The sequence below is a fragment of the Lithobates pipiens genome, unplaced genomic scaffold (genome assembly GCF_037356315.1).
Source record: "Lithobates pipiens isolate NorthernLeopardFrog02 unplaced genomic scaffold, aLitPip1_a1.2 Scaffold_16, whole genome shotgun sequence".
Lineage (NCBI taxonomy): Eukaryota > Metazoa > Chordata > Amphibia > Anura > Ranidae > Lithobates > Lithobates pipiens.
Window position 1 is genome coordinate 243837182 of NW_027507748.1, and position 20031 is coordinate 243857212.

The following is a 20031-nucleotide window of genomic DNA, read 5'->3' on the forward strand; positions in this document are numbered from 1 at the left end:
ACAAAAACCTCCACTATCCAAGTGCTTCATTTAAAGTCCCAAACCTCCCTTCTTATACGTATCAAATTACTGGGATGGAGGCATGTATCCAGGCCTCATTTAAAGTCCCAAACCCCCCCCCCCCCCCCACTTACAACCTTAGTAACTATGTAACACTTTCAGGCAGGCAGGTTACTCAGTGAGCTGCAGTTTATAAAATATATATCCACTGCATTGTAGTCCAGCCAAGCCTATACCTGACAGTAGGCCATTCCTAGAGTATGTGTTCGAAGACACTTTCAGGCAGGTGACTCAGTGAGCTGCAGTTCATTTATATATATATATATATACAGTGGTGTGAAAAAGTGTTTGCCCCCTTCCTCATTTCCTGTTCCTTTGCATGTTTGTCACACTTAAGTGTTTCGGAACATCAAACCAATTTAAACAATAGTCAAGGACAACACAAGTAAACACAAAATGCAATTTGTAAATGAAGGTGTTTATTAATAAAGGTGAAAAAAAATCCAAACCATCATGGCCCTGTGTGAAAAAGTGATTGCCCCCTAAACCTAATAACTGGTTGGGCCACCCTTAGCAGCAACAACTGCAACCAAGCGTTTGCGATAACGTGCAATGAGGCTTTTACAGCGTCCTGGAGGAATTTTGGCCCACTCATCTTTGCAGAATTGTCCTAATTCAGTTACATTAGAGGGTTTTCGAGCATGAACGGCCTTTTTAAGGTCATACCACAACATCTCAATAGGATTCAGGTCAGGACTTTGGCTAGGCCACTCCAAAGTCTTCATTTTGTTTTTCTTCAGCCATTCGGTGGTGGACTTGCTGGTGTGTTTAGGATCATTGTCCTGCTGCAGAACCCAAGTTCGTTTCAGCTTGAGTACACGAACAGATGGTCGGACATTCTCCTTCAGGATCTCTTGGTAGACAGCAGAATTCATAGTTCCTTTTATCACGGCAAGTCTTCCAGGTCCTGAAGCAGCAAAACAGCCCCAGACCATCACACTACCACCACCATATTTTACTGTTGGTATAATGTTCTTTTTATGAAATGCAGTGTTCCTTCTACGCCAGATATACTTGGACACACACCTTCCAAAGAGTTCCACTTTTGTCTCATCGGTCCACAGAATGTTGTCCCAAAAGTCTTGGGGATCATCAAGATGTGTTGTGGAGAAATTGAGACGAGCTTTGATGTTCTTTTTGCTCAGCAGTGGTTTTCTCCTTGGAACTCTGCCATGCAGGCCATTTTTGCCCAGTCTTTTCCTGATGGTGGAGGCATGAACGCTGACCTTAACTGAGGCAAGTGAGGCCTGCAGTTCCTTGGACGTTGTTGTGGGGTCTTTTGTGACCTCTTGGATGAGTCGTCGCTGCGCTCTTGGGGTAATTTTGGGCGGCCGGCCACTCCTGGGAAGGTTCACCACTGTTCCATGTCTTCGCCATTTGTGGATAATGGCTCTCACTGTGGTTCGCTGGATTCCCAAAGCTTTGGAAATGGCTTTATAACCCTTTCCAGACTGATAGATCTCAATTACTTTCTTTCTCAATTGTTCCTGAATTTCTTTGGGTCTCGGCATGATGTGTAGCTTTTAAGGATCTTCTGGTGGACCTTACTGTGTCAAGCAGCTCCTATTTAAGTGATGCCTTGATTGTGAACAGGTGTGGCAATAATCAGGCCTGGGTGTGGCTATAGAAATTGAACTCAGGTGTGGACAACCACAGTTATAGTATGTTTTAACAAGGGGGGCAATCACTTTTTCACACAGGGCCATGATGGTTTGGATTTTTTTTCACCTTTAATAATAAACACCTTCATTTACAAATTGCATTTTGTGTTTACTTGTGTTGTCCTTGACTATTGTTTAAATTGGTTTGATGTTCCGAAACACTTAAGTGTGACAAACATGCAAAGGAACAGGAAATGAGGAAGGGGGCAAACACTTTTTCACACCACTGTATATATATATATATATATATATATATATATATATATATATATATATATATACATACATACATACACATATACATATATATATATATATATATATATATGCACACAAACCTGGGGGACAGGTAGCAGGTACAAAGCTCCCTGGGATGAGCAGTTGCTCAGGCACAGATACCAAATCCAGTGATGTAGTGACAAACAGTGCTGTGTTTATTTGTGTTTTATACAAGTCCATATACAGGTGCTGTACAGTGTTCCAGAAAACAAATAAAGGACAAAAAATAGCAAAACACAAATCTTAGCTGTGTCTCGGCTCTAACTACACAATACACATCCCCTAACTACCAGGCTGAACAAGCCTACCGCTTGTCAGTCTCTACATAAACTGCTTAACAGCTTTAACCAACCTTTTTCTCTTCACAGACCAACTTTGTCTGTATGTCCCAGGCAGAGAGCAAAGGCTGTCTGCTCAGGTAAGCTTAAATTAGCCTGGTGAAGAGGACCAAGACCCCAACTGGATCATGGATCAGAGATTTCTGAATGTGTACTAGAGGAGCCTGGGAGCTGTAGAAAACCCCCGAACAGGACTTTTCCTGGCTCTCTCTGGGAAGCTCTGCTACATATCCTCCCCCCTTGTTCACCACCGGTTCACCCGTCTATTAGTCTCCTTCTTTTGGGCCATCCATTTCAGGGGAGCATGGTCAGTTATTAACTTAAAGTGGCGCCCTAACAAATAGTACCTGAGCGGATCCACTTTATGGATAAACATTCCCTTTCAATGACTGCATACTTTTTCTCATGGTCACTAAGCTTTCTACTTAGGTACACCACAGGTTGTTCTTCCCCATTGTGTACCTGCGATAGTACTGCCCCGATACCAACATCAGATGCATCCGTCTGAACCAAAAAATCTTTGGAGAAATCGGGGGAGTACAGTACTGGCTGTGCACAAAGAGCCTTGTTCAGGACTTGGAAAGACTCTGCTACTGAGGACCATTTCACCATTACAGAGTGTTTCCCTTTCGTCAGGTCTGTCAGAGGGGCAGCTATAGTTGCAAAATTTGGAATAAATCTTCTATAATACCCCGCAATGCCAAGAAAGGCTCTGACCTGCTTCTTGTTTGCAGGATGTGGCCACTCCTGGATGGCTTCTATTTTACTCACATGAGGTTTTATGACACCACAGCCAATAGTGTAGCCCAAATACTTGGCCTCCTCTAGACCAATGACACATTTTTTGCTGTAAAACCTTCTTTGAAGAGGGAATCAAGGTCATCCTGGACACGAGGCAAGTGAGACTCCCAGTCAGTGCTATATACCACTATGTGATCTAAATAGGCTGATGCATATCGTCGGTGGGGTCTTAGGGTCCTGTCCATGGCCCTCTGAAATGTCGCGGGGGCATTTTGCAACCCAAAAGGCATTTTTTATATTGAAATTAACCCTTCGGGGTCACAAATGCAGTCTTCTCTTTGGCGCTACCAGTCAGGGGTATTTGCCAAAGTGGTAAGATGGTGAGCTCTGCCAAGTCGGTCTATAAGTTAGTTTACTCTGGCCATTGGGTATGTGTCAAACTTTGTCACTGCATTAAGCTTCCTGAAGTCGTTACAGAACCTCCAAGTGCCATCCGGTTTTGGGACTAACACGATGGGGCTAGACCAGTCACTATTGGATTCCTCAATAACATCTAGCTCCAACATTCTTTTAACTTCATTGCTGATGTCTTTTCTCCTCGCTTCAGGAATTATGTACGGTTTGAGCTTGACACGTACCCCAGGTTCAGTATCAATATCATGCTCAACTGCTGAAGTCATGCCAGGTAACTCTGAAAATTTCTCTCTATTCCTTATCAGGAACTCTCTAGCTTCCTGTTTTTGGGAACATAACAAGGTGTCTGGAATCATGACCTCAGGGATCAGAGGGGACTCAGTACCCTTAAGCGTTACCGGGAGGGACCTCACAGTTAACGCCAGTCTATCCTTCCAGGGCTTTAAGAGGTTCATATGGTAAACCTGCTCGGGCTTCCTTTTTCCTGGTTGATACACCTTGTAGTTGACTTCCCCAGCTCTTTCAATTACTTCAAAGGGACCCTGCCACTTAGCCAGGAACTTGCTTTCAACAGTAGAAACTAACACCAGAACCCTGTCACCAGGTGAGAAAACCTGGAGTTGGGCCCCCCTGTTGTATATTCTCTGTTGGGCTGCCTGGGCGTGCAGTAAGTGTTCTTTTACCATCGGCATGATTGCTGCAATCTTCTCCTGCATTTGAACGATGTGCTCAATGACACTTTTATGGGGTTTCTGCTCCCCCTCCCAAGTTTCTTTGGCTATGTCTAAGAGTCCCCGAGGCAGTCTCCCATAAATCAACTCAAATGCAGAGTACCCCATAGAGAACTGGGGAATCTCCCTGATGGCAAACATCAAGTACGGTATCAGGAAGTCCCAGTTTTTCCCATCCTTGTCAACAACCCTTTTTAACATGCTCTTTAACATCTTATTGAAGCGTTCCACCAAGCCATCCGTTTGAGGATGGTAAACTGAGGTTCGCAACTGTGTCACCTTAAACAACTTGCACAGCTTCCTAGTTATTCACAACATAAATGGGGTGCCCTGATCTGTAAGGACTTCTTTAGGAATGCCCACCCGACTGAACACCATAAACAGCTCTTTGGCAATGTTTTTAGCAGACGCGGTGTGTAAGGGAACTGCTTCAAGGGTAGCATAATCCACGATTACGAGGATATGCGGATGACCCCCGGCAGACTTGGGAAGTGGACCCACCAGGTCCATGGCAATCCTCTCAAAGGGCACTTCAATAATAGGCAAGGGCACTAAAGGACTTCTGAAGTCGGGTAGTGGGGCTGACACTGACACACAGGACAGGATTGACAATAATTCTCAATATCCTTCTGTACCCCGGGCCAGTAAAACCTGCGCAACACCCTTTCAGTCGTTTTTTCAACCCCTAAATGGCCTCCTAGCAAGTGCCCATGGGCAAGTTCCAACACTACCTGTCTGTATGGCTTAGGGACCACCAACTGTTCAACCACTTCCTCATTCATTTTACATACACGATATAGTAAATCCTCATTGTTGCTGAAATAAGGAAAACAGGGCCTGTCCCCTGGTTTGACAGGTAATTAATCACTATTACATTTTCCAAGGCCCTGGCAAGGGTCTGGCAACTTGCTACAGCTCCTCCATGCACCAGTCTTCAAGGTAAGGGTAAGCTAGAGCCTGGGGCTATGGTGCAGGGTGGGGGGGGGGGGGGGGGGTCTGAGATTGCTCTTACAGGGGAAGCTACACTGCATTTGCATTTCTTTTTCCTAGGACAAGTAACCGTTCCTAAAAAGCTGCAGGATCGTCACCTATTCATCTGCCAGGGTGCCATGGACAGGTTACCGTCTCCGTGTGGCCAGTCCTCATGCTCTAGGTAAGTGGGGTATGAGAAGGGGGGCCAAGTCCACACTCGTATGAACATATACGAATCAGTTTACTGTCCAAAACTACATGGACCTTGCCAGGCTGCAATGTCAACCTTCCTCATCCAGGTCCAGATGTGATTCTCCATTCCCATTCCTCCTTCAGACAGAGGAGATGTTCCCATTCCTCCTCCAGACACCGCACCCACCACCAAGACAGCCGCTCTGATCAGAGCCTGCTGGGGATGTGAGACATGAGTGCTGGAGGGCAAGTCACTGTGTGATTCATGTTATCCCCTGGCGGTTGGGGGAAAGAGATGGAAAACCAAAAAATCGAGTCTCTTGTTGAGCGGGTGGTGCAGCAATCCGTAAAGAAGTGGGATAAAACCCGCTCGCGGAGCCAGTCCACCACTCTATCTGGCTCCCTGGGTGCCGATGCCCAGGAGGATCCGGGCCCATTCCAGCCTTATAATTCCTCCCCTGGCTCTTCAGATAGCGAATTGGAGGGAGATGATTTTGTCAGTGGCTTCGGCTTCACCCTTGTTTCCCCATTAATTAAGGTGGTCAAAGAGGCCCTTGAGTGGGAATATCCTTCCTGCTCCTTTCCGAATTAAAGGATATCATTCATGAGGAGTGGAGTAAGATAGACAAGAAGACTTCTATGTCAAACAAAACCTCCAGAATTTACCCTTTCAAGGCAGAGGAAGTGAAATATCTGGAAAATGTGCCTCTTGGAAGATGCAGCATTGATGCAACTGGCCAAACACGTCACTCTTCCTTTAGAGGACACTTTATCCTTTAAGGACGGGCTTGAGAGGAGAATAGACCAAGACCTTTAAGAGAATTTATGGGCTAGCTGGTATGGCTTGCAAACCCACCTTGGCCCTTGCAGCTATGTCCAAAGCTATGAAAGCCTGGACAGAAAATATAGACTCCATACTCAAGGGTGTTTCAGAAGATCTGGCCGGCAGTCCAGGAATTGAAACTGGCAGCGGCCTTCCTAGGGGAAGGCCTAGTGTAGGATCCCCTTTGAAGGGCCCTCATTGTTTGGTAACAGGCTGGATAGCACCATAGCCCAAGCCACGGGTGGGAAATCAGGATAGGCACCTGTTTGGTCAAAAGAAGCCTCAGCGCTGAAGACGCAGTACTGAGCGTTTAAGGGGAGCATGGTCTTACAGGCCCGGTCGAGATTTCAGAATGAATTGGATCAGAGGTCAGACATCCTTCCAAAAGTCTGTTAAAAGCCAGGTGTCCAGTGGACAAGAGCCGGGTTAATTCATTTTAAGATTGGACCCGCCTAGGCGGATCGGGTGGGAGCGCATCTGCACATCTGGATGGCCTCAGTCTTGGACTGCTAGACCTTCAAGATGGTCTCCATAGGCCACACATGGTCCTTCACCAGTACCCCCCCCCCCTCAGATTTATCTTCACCCTGCTTCTCTGGTCAGAAGGAAAGAAGCAGGTGTTACGGTCCTACCTGGATTCACTGATAGTACAAGGACCCGTGGTGCCTACCCTAATAGGCAAAGAGTTTCAGGGGGTATACTCCCCTCTCTTTCTGGTGCAGAAGAAAAACAGTTCATGGTGCCTGTGATAGACATAACTTACCTAAACAGGTTTATAAAATACAAAAGATTCAAAATGGAGACTCTATTGACCATCCAACAAGCTGTGAAAGATGCCTTTTTTCATGTGCCTCTGGCAGAAAAATTCCACAAATACCTCTGGTTCAGGCTCAGGCAAGAACATCTACAGTTCACTTGCCTTCCTTTTGGGTTGACAATCTCCCCCCGAGTCTTTTCAAAAGTTCTTCTGGCCGTAGTGGCCCTCATCAGAACAATAGGGATACACTTGTACCTCTATCTCAACGACCTCCTGCTACTGTCCCAAGACAAGAAGCATCTATTGACCCACAGAGAGCAGGTTACCATCACACTGCTCGAGCTTGGTTGGCTCCTAAACTTACCTAGAGGCCTAGTTCGACACAGTGGAAAGCACCATCTCTCTCCTAGTGGAGAAGATCCCAGTAATCCGAGGGAGGATCTCATGGGCTCTGAGCTCCTCATGCCTAAAGGCCTCACAGTACCTAAAAACATTATCGGCATGCTGGTCTCTAAGACCCCCATGGTCAAATGGTCCCTGTGGAGGTTACGCCCTTTCCAGACAGGGTTTACCCAATCAGTCCATTCACATAACCTTAATAATGAGGAACAACCTCTTCTGGGGGCTTCAACGCAGAAATCTGCTCACCTGCCACTCAATTGCCCCCTTCTCATGGATCATGGTCAGGACCGATGCATGCGGTGCTGGTTGGGGAGCCCTTTGCGGGTCAGAACTTGCTCAAGGCAAGTGGGAGGCACATCTTCACAACCTGGGCTCAAACATCCTGGAACTATGGGCAGCCTGGTGTTGAAAGGTGAGTCAGTTTTACTGAAAAAGGACAACATCACAGCGGTCTCTTATGTGGAGAGTCAAGGGGGCACTCAGAGCTCCACACTGCTCCAAGAAGTTGAGCCCATCATGTCCTGGGCTCAGAAAAACCTGACCAATATTTCATTGGTCTTTGGACCCGGAGTCCAGAATGTCCAAGCGGACTTCCTGTCTTGCACACAATTAGACAACGAGTGGTCTCTTCATGTGCAAACATTTGATTGGATCCTGTCCTTGGAAGTCAATCCCGAAGTAGACCTATTTGCATCCCCCTGCAACTTCAAAAATCAAGAAGTATTACACTCGAGGCTATTGCAGCCAGGCCTTCAGAGTAGATGCACTGACAGATCAGTGGAGCTTCAACAGGGCATTCGCCTTTTCCCCGCTTCCGATGATCCTCAGGTTCTTACGGAGACTCCAAGTGGAAGCAGCCAAGGAGGTAGTGATTACACCTTACTGGCCGAACAGGCCATGGTTTCCCCTCCTGACCTAGCTCAACTTCCGGGACCTGGTGCCTCTTCCTCCTAGGCCGGAACTTCTTTCTCAGGGGGCAGTCCTGTACCCGTGTCCAGTGTCAGTAAGACTGATGGTCTGGTTCTTGAGAGGGAAAGGCTGAAATCTTTCAGGTGCACTTCAAGTGTGATTTCCACCCTGATGAGCTCGAGAAAAGTGTGCATAAATAAAGTCTATGAGAGGATATGTACCAAGTTCGTTGAGTCCTCATCCTCTATGGGAAGATCATTCAGGAATCCAGGAGTCCAGGATATCCTCGTCTTCCTTAAATCCTAGATCTGTCTCTATCCATCAGCTCTCCAGAGTTCAAGTCTCAGCTCTGTCAGCCTTCTCCGGGAACATCATGGGTGGTTCACCCTTTAATCTGGCAGTTCTTACATGGGGTGACAAGACTCAGGCCCCAAAGAAGACCAGGATTCCCCAAATGGGATCTTCCTCTTGTTCTTGACTTGCTGACTGGTCTCAGTACCACAGGATCCGCTGCTTTCTATCAAAACTATTTCTACAAAGTTTCCTTTCTAGTTGCCATAATTTCAGCCAAAAGGGTTTTGGAGATCGGGTCCTTGGGTCATGATGAACCCTTCCTGACTTTCTTTGGTTTGGTTCTGTGGTCCTCATCCCTAAGCTCGGCTCAAACCCAAAAGTTACTTCAGTGTTCCATGAGACATTCAGGACCCCGAGTTCCTCTGAAGTTTGTCCTCTGTCCTCTGTCTTTGTCTTAGGACATCCACCTAGCACTAGTGATGAGTGAAAATGACAGAGTTTGGTTTGCTGGGTGTTTTTTGCTGAACCCTGAACATAGCACCTGAGCCTCAGTGAAGCCATTAGGAGCATTAGGAGCTAACTCTCAGTTTGCAAATTTTTGTTAATAAAAAAAGCTATAGTGGACGTGCAGGTCTGGGGGAGAGACTTGCTAGAATCTGGAAGCCTCTTTAAATAACATACTACCCCTTGTTAAATAATGAAATGCAAATTAAATAAACTCACACACCATACAAAAAAAGTTCCACAATGTAAATCCTATTTGGTGAGAGCTGAATATCATAAATAGAAGCAGTAAATTTTACTACTTTCATATATGACAGCTTTCAGTGGATGCTGTGAATATTGGCAGTACTCTCCGAATTGTTTGTGCTAATCTGATCAGTTGGGTTTTTGATTTTGGCAATGATGGTGGATTTACAAAGTAGGACATTTTTGGGGATTTTTATTCTTTAAAAAAATATTTGTCAAAAATTTTAGGCTGGGTTCACACGGATGTGGCTGCGGGTCACAAAAGGTCGTTCGGTGCATCCCTGTTCACCGATTCAGGTGCGAATTAGATTCCAAATTTTGCCTGAATTTGCTCCTGAGACTGAGCCAAAGATGCACAGGACCCTTTTCCAATGCTGACCACGGCTGCCCCAGAGCTGTGTGAACTGGCTCAGTTGAGAGGCGGTCACACTCTCCTGTCATGCAAATTGGATGTGGGAAGACCTGCATCCAATTAGCATCAGTGTGAACCAAGCCTCAGTGTCTTTATTTGTAGGTCAAATTTTTTGTGAATGAATTTTGTGAATGAGTATTGTGACTATGTACCCATTATTCATTCATGTCAGAGGGGGCCTTATCTGGAAGCCCCCCACCCACAGACACCCACAACCACCAACCAGGGTTGTTAGGAACAGGCTCTTGTTGAGGGCATTTGGCCTAGTATTGTTCAGAAATTAGGGTGTACACTCACCTTCCCTCTTTTCCTGGCCAGCCCTGAAATTAAGGACCTGGTATTGATTTTAGGGGGACCTCACATATTATTTTTCTTTTTTACATGCAAATACCTCTTAAAATCTATATGAAAACCAAAGGACCTGGTATGCATTGGGGGAGGAAGGGGAACTGCATGCATATTTTGTTCTTGATGCTAATGAGTGAAAAGGACAACGTTTGGTTTGACATTTACTCAACACTTTCTCAAAAAAAAAATCCCAAACCCTGAACATAAAACCCCAGCGAAGTGAACAGGAGACAAATGTCTTTGAGGGGAGACATCAGAATCTGGAAGCCCTCTTCAAGTGACATAGTATCCTTTCTTACACTTCACAAAAAAAATACAAAGAAATAAACACACACACCATACAATAAATGCTCCACAATGTAAATCAAACCTCAAATATGTTGTTCAGCTATAGAGATGGGCTGTACACCCCTCAGTTCACTTTGCGCCACAAACTCTCGAACATCACAAAAGTTCATGGGACCTGAACAGGAAAAATCGAAAGTGCCCACTTTGAAGGTTTATATGCTAGTTGTTGGCCATAAAAAGGGTATTTCCTTTATGGAAATAAATGAAGAAGACCATAATGGAAGTGCAAGTATCTTTTTTTTCTCCAAAGTCCAGAAACACTCTTTCCGCTGCTTCTGGATCATCACAAAGTGTTTCTTCACCAGCATCATCTTTAAAAGTAAGGAAGTGTTACAGACCACTGCCTCATAAAAATCACAATACCTTAATTTATAGATAGAATTACACCTGAAAATCAAGAGATCATTAATCAAGCTCTTGCAAAAGCAGTACATCCTTCTGAAACAGAATTGTCAATAACTACTGTAAAATGGTATATTGGCAGGAAGCTTCTAAATTATTACGAGGGGAAGTGGAGTTGTTATCAGTTCTCATGTATGGTTGAAATGTTAACATATACAGCCCTTGTTATTCCATATGTAATAAAAAAAATAACATTTTAAATAGCAAGCTTAGTTTATTTACTGAATAAGCTGTACTTTTATTTCAAACAGAACACTTTTCTATACACTGCCTTTCACATTCCCAGTGTAAAAAAAAATGACTTTCAATTTGTAAAACTACTCCACACTGAACTTTTGTTTTTAATTTTTTTTTTTTATTTCAATAAACAACAGGGGAAAAAAAAGTTTTTCTCTTATGGCTTCAAAATTCCCAGTAATTGTACATCTCCCTTTGTACCTCCTGGAATTGTGCATGTGTGGTCATGGGTTTGTGACAAATTTTGGGTGTGGGGGGATTTATTTCATATAAAGGTGTATTGCTTATTCTGTTGTTCATAAGTTACTACTAAAGATTTTACCCACCCCTTCATCTGGATATGCCAAAATCCTTGCTTCTTCAGGCTGAAGTAATGGAATTTACCGGAGTAGTATGAAGGATCTGAGCCACCAAAGATAATCTCACCTCCCGGTCTTGATTGAGTATCTCTGATTGTAAAGTAAAACGTTACATTTCAGTTTGATGCAAATGCAAAAGGGTTAAGTCATCTTCATTTATTTTGTTTTACATATTTTATGGTTTCCAAGAGTCTTTCTAACACAGGTAGTGGAGCCAAATAAAAAACAGAAAAATCTGCACAAGGGACATAATGTATAGTCAGTAAGATGTGTCCCTTGAGCTCATGCCTCTTCTTTTAGCTACATAGTTACATAGTTAGTATAAAAAAAAGTCCATCTAGTTTAAGCAATACATTATTCTGTATCCATAGTTGATCCAAAGAAATGCAAATCCAGTGGTGCTATGCTAGCCATTAACCACTTCAATACCAGGCACTTAGACACCTTCCTGCCCAAGCCAATTTTTAGCTTTCAGCGCTGTTGCAATTTGAATGACAATTGTGTGATCATGCCACACTGTACCCAAACAAATTTTTTATCATTTTGCTCCCACAAATAGAGCTGGTGGTATTTGATCACCTCTGCAATTTTTATTTTTTGCGCAACAAATAAAACAAAGACCGAATATTTCGAAAAAAATATTTTTTTCTTTGTTTCTGTTACATTTTTTTGTAAATACGTTTTCTTCTTCAATGATGGACACTGATATTATTATTATTATTACTATTATTATTATACAGGTTTTATATAGGGCCAACAGTTTGTGCAGCGCTTTACAACATCAGTGGGCCCTGCTCATTAAAGCTTACATTCTAAAAAGGAAGGGTCAATTGATGCAAAAGGTAATAGCTGTGGGGGTATGAGCTTCACAGTTAGTAAGGTTGAATAAAGACACCAGTCCATCCAGTTCAACATAAGTGAGTGTCTACAATTGTCCCTATCCCTGTACATTGCACACTCACATTGGTCCCTACCCCCAAGTAGCCCACAATCCAAGGTCCCCATTCATATACTAGGGCCAATTTTGGACAGAAGCCAATTAACCTACCTGCATGTCTTTGGATTGTGGGAGGAAACCGGAGTACCCGGAGGAAACCCACACAGGCACAGGGAGAACATGCAAACTCCAGGCAAGTAGTGTCATGGTTGGGAGCTGATGGAGGAAGTAAAACAGTGTTAGTTAGAAGCAGGATAGGCTTCTTTGAAGAGAAGGGTTTTCAGGGATCGTCTAAAGATGGATAGATTAGGGGACAGTCGGAAAGATTGGGGTAGGGAGTTCCAAAGGATGGGAGAAGCTCTGGAAAAATCCTGGAGGCAAGCATGGGAGGAGGCGACAAGGGAGCTAGAGAGTAGGAGGTCTTGGGATGACCAAAGAGAGCGCTTGGTTGGTATTTTGGGACTAGGATAGTGATGTAACTGGGGGCAGAGTGGGTGGCTTTGTAAATTATTGTTAGTAATTTTATTCGTTGGGTGAGTGGAAGCCAGTGGAGGGATTGGCAGAGAGGGGTGGAGGACACTGAATGGCAAGTAAGGTGGATGAGTCTGGCAGCGGCATTCATTATGGACTGAAGGGGGGATAGTCTATGTAAAGGTAATCCAATGAGGAGGGAGTTGCAGTAGTTGAGGCGAGAGATGGCCAGGGAGTGAATTAGAAGCTTGGTGGTGTCATTAGTTAAAAAGCGGCGTATTCTGGAAATGTTGCGGAGGCTAAGGCGGCATGATTTGGACAGGGACTGTATATGGACCTGAAAGGACAGTTCAGAGTCTAAGGTTACCCCTAGCACCCTGGAATGTGGGGACGGACTGATAGATGTGCCATTGATCTTAAAAGAGAAGTCAGGGGAAGGGGCACGTGAGGGGGGGGGGGGATATTAAGAGCTTGGATTTAGATAGATTATGTTTGAGAAAGTGATATGATATGGCTGCACTGACGGGCACTGATAAGGCGACACTTTTGGGCACCAATGAGGTGGCACTGATGGGGTGGCACTGAGGGGCACTGATGGTGGGCACTGATAGGTGGCACTGGTATGCGGCACTGATGGGCACTCATAGGTGGCACTGATGGGCACTCATAGGCGGCACTGTTGGGGAACTCTTAAGTGGCCCTAATGGGTACTTATTGGTGGCACCGATAGGTGGCACAGATGGGCACTGATAGGTGGGCACTGATAGATGGCACTGATGGGTGGCATTGCTGAACATCCCTGTTTTGTAATGTGCCACAGAGGTGCCCGTCAGTGCCCATTTTTGTGCACTGATTAGTATATTTTGGGCATATTTTTTCACATGTACACAACTCCAATTTTGGGGTATAGAAAAATATAATAAGACATGGGGGGGCAGCCACAAAGTCAGAACCATCAGTCAAAAGGAATCCAAATGGATATATACCATGCGAACTCTTGTACCTGGTGGTATGAATGTAGAGTTCGATCTTAACTGTTTTATGAGTAATTTTTAATTAACCCCATATTACTTATAGAGTACACCTTAGGTTCTCTCTAACCAGGTACATATTGCTCATTTTTAACATATACGATTTATTGTGTTTATTTTTTAAAACCATTCTAATTTTATCATTAAACACATTTTTCTTTTACTTTACATTTAGACCGCTAATGTTTTATACCTTTATACCACTAGTATATCAGTTATCGTGTAATTTTGCTTAGGAATTTTTAATTTCCTTAATTATTATTATTTACTAATTGTAAGTTCTCTAGAGAACTCTCAATTCACCCTTTACGTGCGACTGATTTAGCCCATTAAAGTATCCATTTATGCAGATTTCTTATATCTCTTAATATTGCTATGTGACCTATTGGGGCACTGGCTTATGTATTTTTATCATTATTTCTATTTCTATTTCTATTTTTATTTATATATTTAGAGTTATATGACACTTGTCCGCACCATATAGAATTATGCTTCATGCATATTTAACACCATACCAAATATGCTGTTGTGAATTATTTAACAATTACATACCTTATCTAATACCATTAAATAAGTATGTATTGTAAACATAGTAGTTTCCACCAAAAAGATGGCCGCGTTCGTATGTAAGACACAATCTATTTCCTGTTTTAGCCACAAGAAAATGGCCACCATATATATTACATTGACCATCGCCAAAATGGCCGTGATGTAAACACCACAACAAAGATGGCCGTGTGGACACTTCTGGTTCTCACAACATATAAACCAGAGCTGTACAACCAATCCAGTTCCACAGATGAAGACATGTGACGCGTCGTAAGACGCAGGGAGTGGCCAGAGTCAGCCGTGTACCAGGAGGAAACGTGAAAGGGTGCTGAGAAGGCAACATAGATACCGTTTTTTCTATTTTGCCTTTTGTATATGCAACAATGTAAGGGTCCACTTTTAGGCATTTAATAAATGTATTCAAGCCTTTTTAAACATACTGCACTAGTGGAGGCTTCTTTTCTCTTTTCCTTCCCCCTGTTTATGCTATGGCAATACTGGAGCGATCCAGGACACGTGTGAAGGAATTTGAAAGGGAGAGGTATCCTGAGCACTATCTGCAGTATATACCTGTCCAACAAGACCCCTCTTAGCCCTTGTACACACGATCGGAGATTCCGACGACCAAATCCGTCGGAGTTATTCCGACAAATTAATTTCCGGACCAGGTTCGGAAGTGATGTTGCATACACACGGTCGGACCAAGTTGTCGGAATTTGCGGTTGCCAAGAACGCGGTGATGTAAGCCATGTACGGCGGGCCTACAAAAGGGAAGTTCAGCACCACGTCCGGCACCCTTTGGGCTCCTTCTGCTGATCTCGTGTCTATCTTGTGTTAGTAGAAGTTTGGTGAGAGACGATTTGCGCTTTTCAGATTTGTGATTCAGATCACTACTGCTCTTCGGTTTGTGCTTGTGTGTGCGTATCTGATAATCAGTGCGTGCAGTCAGTAAGTATTTGTTTCTCATAGTGGACTATATCTTGGTATAATACCCTTTGAAAGGCACTTCTTATTGTCTGCTTGCTTCTGCTATTCAGGTCGTTCTTTCAGGTCTTGCTGTTTATCGGTGCTTTCTGTTGTCCGTTCTGACGAGCCGACCGTTTTGAAACCATGTTTCATCTACGTACTTGTCGTAGAGTTTGTGCTGTGCAGGGGCTTCATGTTGGGGTTGTTACTTTGACACAAGCCCGGTCCATGAACAGGGAGGGAAGGTGTTTGTGGACCAAGAATTAGTTGCGCCAGCGTGACCAGTTCTCGCCCATGCCTTTGCTCCGTGAGATCCGGGAGAATAATGCTGATGATTTCAGGAATTATCTCCGGATGACGGACCCCATTTTTCACCGTCTGCTGGCTTTGCTGACCCCTTATATCATCAGGCAGGATACCTGCATGCGGCAAGCCATCACTCCGGAGCAGAGGCTCATCGCCACGTTGCGCTACTTGGGAGAAGCCTTCAGGACCTCAAGTTCTCTACAGGCATCTCCCCCCAGGCTCTGGGGATCATTATTCCAGAGACCTGTTCTGCCATCATTCAGGTCCTGCAGAAGGACTATATGAAGGTAAGTTTTATCCTTTAACATCACATTCTATGTATTTCATGATTGCTAATGTCTTGCATTTCTTTCCTCCTTCCCTAATTACCATCATTGCAATATGCTCTAATTCATATGCTCTGCCTCTTTGTCCTCATGCATATTTGCCTTACTAACTTCCCCACCATGTTCTTCTTGGCCCATAAAACTATAGTCTAGTCACTTACCAATGTCTTTTGTCAGCTCCATAGTATTGTTTTCCCTTAAACACCCCCTATAATGTCTACAAATGTTATGTGTGTGCTTTAATTCATGCAGAGTCACTTTTTAAAAATGTTGGGGTTGTGCCAAACTCATTAGGAACCCCCCTCCCCCCACCTGCTAGCTCAGCTGATAGCAATCCTCTATCTGATGACTTTACCAAACCCAATACTCACTATACCTACCTTTTTGATGCTCACATTTATGGAGGAATTCACCTAAGCATGTAGTACAAGGGCCTGCCCAGGGCCGGCGCTACCACTAGGCGGACTAGGCAGCCGCCTAGGGCGCACTTCCGCCTAGGGCGCCCGGCCACTGGTGACCCTCTTCCCTCTGTCTGCATCCAGAAACTGTTTTGGTCTCAAAACAACAGGCAGCCACTCTGTAGTGTCAGAGGCGCAGCGACGGCGGGCGGAGGTCTGTGCCACCTGTGACTCATCTAAAGGGATGCCGGGGATGCTCTTCGCCTGTGTTCTCACTACATCCACAGTGCAATCAGAGCAGAGAACATAGGCAGAGACTCACTAACCTTAATCACTGGAGGCTGGGCAGGGGGGAGGGGCGGTCCGGACGGACGGAGCACACTAGATCCCAGTGACTCTGCCTCTCCTTCCCGGGATCACACTCGGCCCAGTGCCGGCTGAAGCTCCATGAAGATCAACTGGTGAGAGGTACAGAGACACCGAGTCGTCCCGCTGCTTGTCACCCGCAGCTGCCTGACTACCCATCACCATGGGGTAAGTGTGTGCCAGGACACCCCCCCCCCCCCCCCCCCCCTGTATATAGTTCACTCCTCCTACTATCACCTCTATGCAACTTTCTCTACTGGGGGGTCACCAATGTGTAATAATGGGGTTCCTCCTGTGTAGTGATGGAGGGGTCTACCCTGTGTAATAATGTGGGGTTATCTGTAATAATGGGGGCAACTCTGTGCAGTAATTAAGGGGTCACCCCTGTGTAATAATGCGGGGTCACCCCTGTGTAATAATGCGGGGTCACCCCTGTGTAGCGATGTGTAATAATGCGGGGTCACCCCTGTATAGCGATGTGTAATAATGCGGGGTCACCCCTGTGTAGTGATGGGTCACCCCTGTGTAGTGATGTGTAATAATGCGGGGTCACCCCTGTGTAGCGATGTGTAATAATGCGGGTCACCCCTGTGTAGCGATGTGTAATAATGCGGGTCACCCCTGTGTAGCGATGTGTAATAATGCGGGTCACCCCTGTGTAGCGATGGGTCACCCCTGTGTAGTGATGTGTAATAATGCGGGGTCACCCCTGTGTAGCGATGTGTAATAATGCGGGGTCACCCCTGTGTAGCGATGGGTCACCCCTGTGTAGTGATGTGTAATAATGCGGGGTCACCCCTGTGTAGCGATGTGTAATAATGCGGGGTCACCCCTGTGTAGCGATGTGTAATAATGCGGGGTCACCCCTGTGTAGCGATGTGTAATAATGCGGGGTCACCCCTGTGTAGTGATGGGTCACCCCTGTGTAGCGATGTGTAATAATGCGGGGTCACCCCTGTGTAGCGATGTGTAATAATGCAGGGTCACCCCTGTGTAGCGATGTGTAATAATGCGGGGTCACCCCTGTGTAGCGATGGGTCACCCCTGTGTAGCGATGGGTCACCCCTGTGTAGCGATGTGTAATAATGCGGGGTCACCCCTGTGTAGCGTTGTGTAATAATGCGGGGTCACCCCTGTGTAGTGATGGGTCACCCCTGTGTAGCGATGTGTAATAATGCGGGGTCACCCCTGTGTAGCGATGTGTAATAATGCGGGGTCACCCCTGTGTAGTGATGGGTCACCCCTGTGTAGCGATGTGTAATAATGTGGGGTCACCCCTGTGTAGTGATGTGTAATAATGCGGGGTCACCCCTGTGTAGTGATGGGTCACCCCTGTGTAGTGATGTGTAATAATGTGGGGTCACCCCTGTGTAGCGATGTGTAATAATGTGGGGTCACCCCTGTGTAGCGATGTGTAGACCACATGATACACGAGGCGTATCATAGTGTGTGTATTCCCAAGTGTCATGTTTTAGGGCAGCCTATTAATATCAATGGGCAGCCATGTTTACATGAAACGTGCAATAAAGGTGCAGATGTGATTTTTTTTTTTTTTTTTTTATCACTTCACACCAATCTCCATTATATTGCAGTGCGGTCCGTTTTGGGGGGCGTGAATGTGTGTTTGCTGCATGTGTGGGGATCCCGTTAAAAAAAAAAAAATCAATGGCACCCATACATTTCTGTATTTTCAGGTGGTGCTGTAAAACGTGTGATTTTATGTGCCGTCACATGGGTTCTGAGCCCCGCACAGTGTGATAGGAGAGTTATCTGTTTGAAGTGTTGAGCTGCATGTATGGAGACACAGCTGTGCTGAGTTTTGAAGTAACGCCTGGTACACATGATGGGATCATCGGACAAATGATCGTCTGTTTTTTTTTTTTTTTCATGCTAGCCTTGCATCAAAAATGAAGAGTTTACTAAAGTTACTAAGATTCTCGTACAACAGAATAAAAATTTGGAAGTGATGCTAGTATTTTTAAATGACAACTGTACTGATTAAACCAAAATCATACTACCTGGTATCGTACAAAGAAATTTTTCACACATGTCTGATCGTATATATCGGATTAACTGTCATGATTGGCTCTGGAACACTGTGTACAATCAGATTATCGTACGATCGATTCAAAAGCTATATTTTTTGTATAATTTTCTGATCATGTGTACAGGGGCTTAAGGGGTTCCACTGTCTTCATTCGATGCTGCATGCCCAACCAAGACGCCTCCGCATCTCCATCCATATATATATATATATATATAATTATATATACACACACACACACACACAGACTGCACACCGCTCAGTGCTGGGTCACAAATGTAAACGATCGGCTCTTCACACCGTATGGAGCTCCGCGCCGTTGTGAATGTAGACTTTCAGCTTCACTCCTTCCACGCTGTTAGGGCTTGTTCATGTGTTCTTTGGTCTCTGAAGAGTGATCCATGTCCGGATCACTCTTCAGAGAGCATTTGACAGGTTGTATTGCCTCCTCACTACCTGCTTTAACTTCTTGAGTGCCACACTAGTGCGCCGCAACCACGTGCATTTCACATGATTGCAGGGTGTTTGCAGAGCGGCCCTTTTCACTTAAATGGATCATGGTTGATGGGCACTATGCCCGCTGAAAGCAACCGGGTATAATTCCAGGAAGGCATCATGCCCCCACATGTGTTCACTCCTCGGCACTGATGTAAGTATATTTCTTTAAATTTTTTTATATATGACTACCTGCTGCTGCCTCTGCAGCTGAAGCAGTTGCAGTTGAGTGCTCAACCATGGAGTTTTATGGTTATGTAGTAGGAGCAGGGCCGGTGCTACCACTAGGCAAACTAGGCAGCTGCCTAGGGCGCAAGGTTGCCTAGGGGCACCTGGCCACTGGTGTTCCTACTCTTTTCTCTCTGCAGCAAGCAACTAAGTCTTAGTATCAGCAGGCAGAGAACTGTGTCTGTGTCCCAACTCTTGAATTAATGGAAGCAAGCAAACATTCATTGGTAGGCTGTATTGATGGGCGCTGGTGAGGCTGCATTTGATGGATGCTTGTGAGCCTACAATTGATGGGTGCTTCATTAAAAAGGTGGTGTATACATGGGCAGGGCAAAGTGGATGGAGTCAGGGGTGGAGCCAAGGGGGGGGGGGCGGCAAAATGAGGTTTCGCCTAGGGTGTCAAAAATCCTTGCACCAGCCCTGGGCCTGCCTCAATACTTTCAAATGCTATTTTTATTTTGTTTTTTAACCTATTAATTATCTGG

At 45.0% G+C, this 20031-nt stretch overlaps 1 protein-coding gene across 2 annotated transcripts in view; it reads right to left on the bottom strand.

The window, feature by feature from the left end:
* Positions 1 to 20031, bottom strand: part of REN (renin) — a 1244704-nt gene that overhangs the window by 569657 nt on the left and 655016 nt on the right. For both annotated transcript variants that reach the window (XM_077481235.1, XM_077481236.1), the window contains exon 6: positions 11397 to 11519. In XM_077481235.1, coding sequence (XP_077337361.1) covers positions 11397 to 11519 — 123 coding nt within the window. The remainder of the gene's footprint in view (positions 1 to 11396; positions 11520 to 20031) is intronic.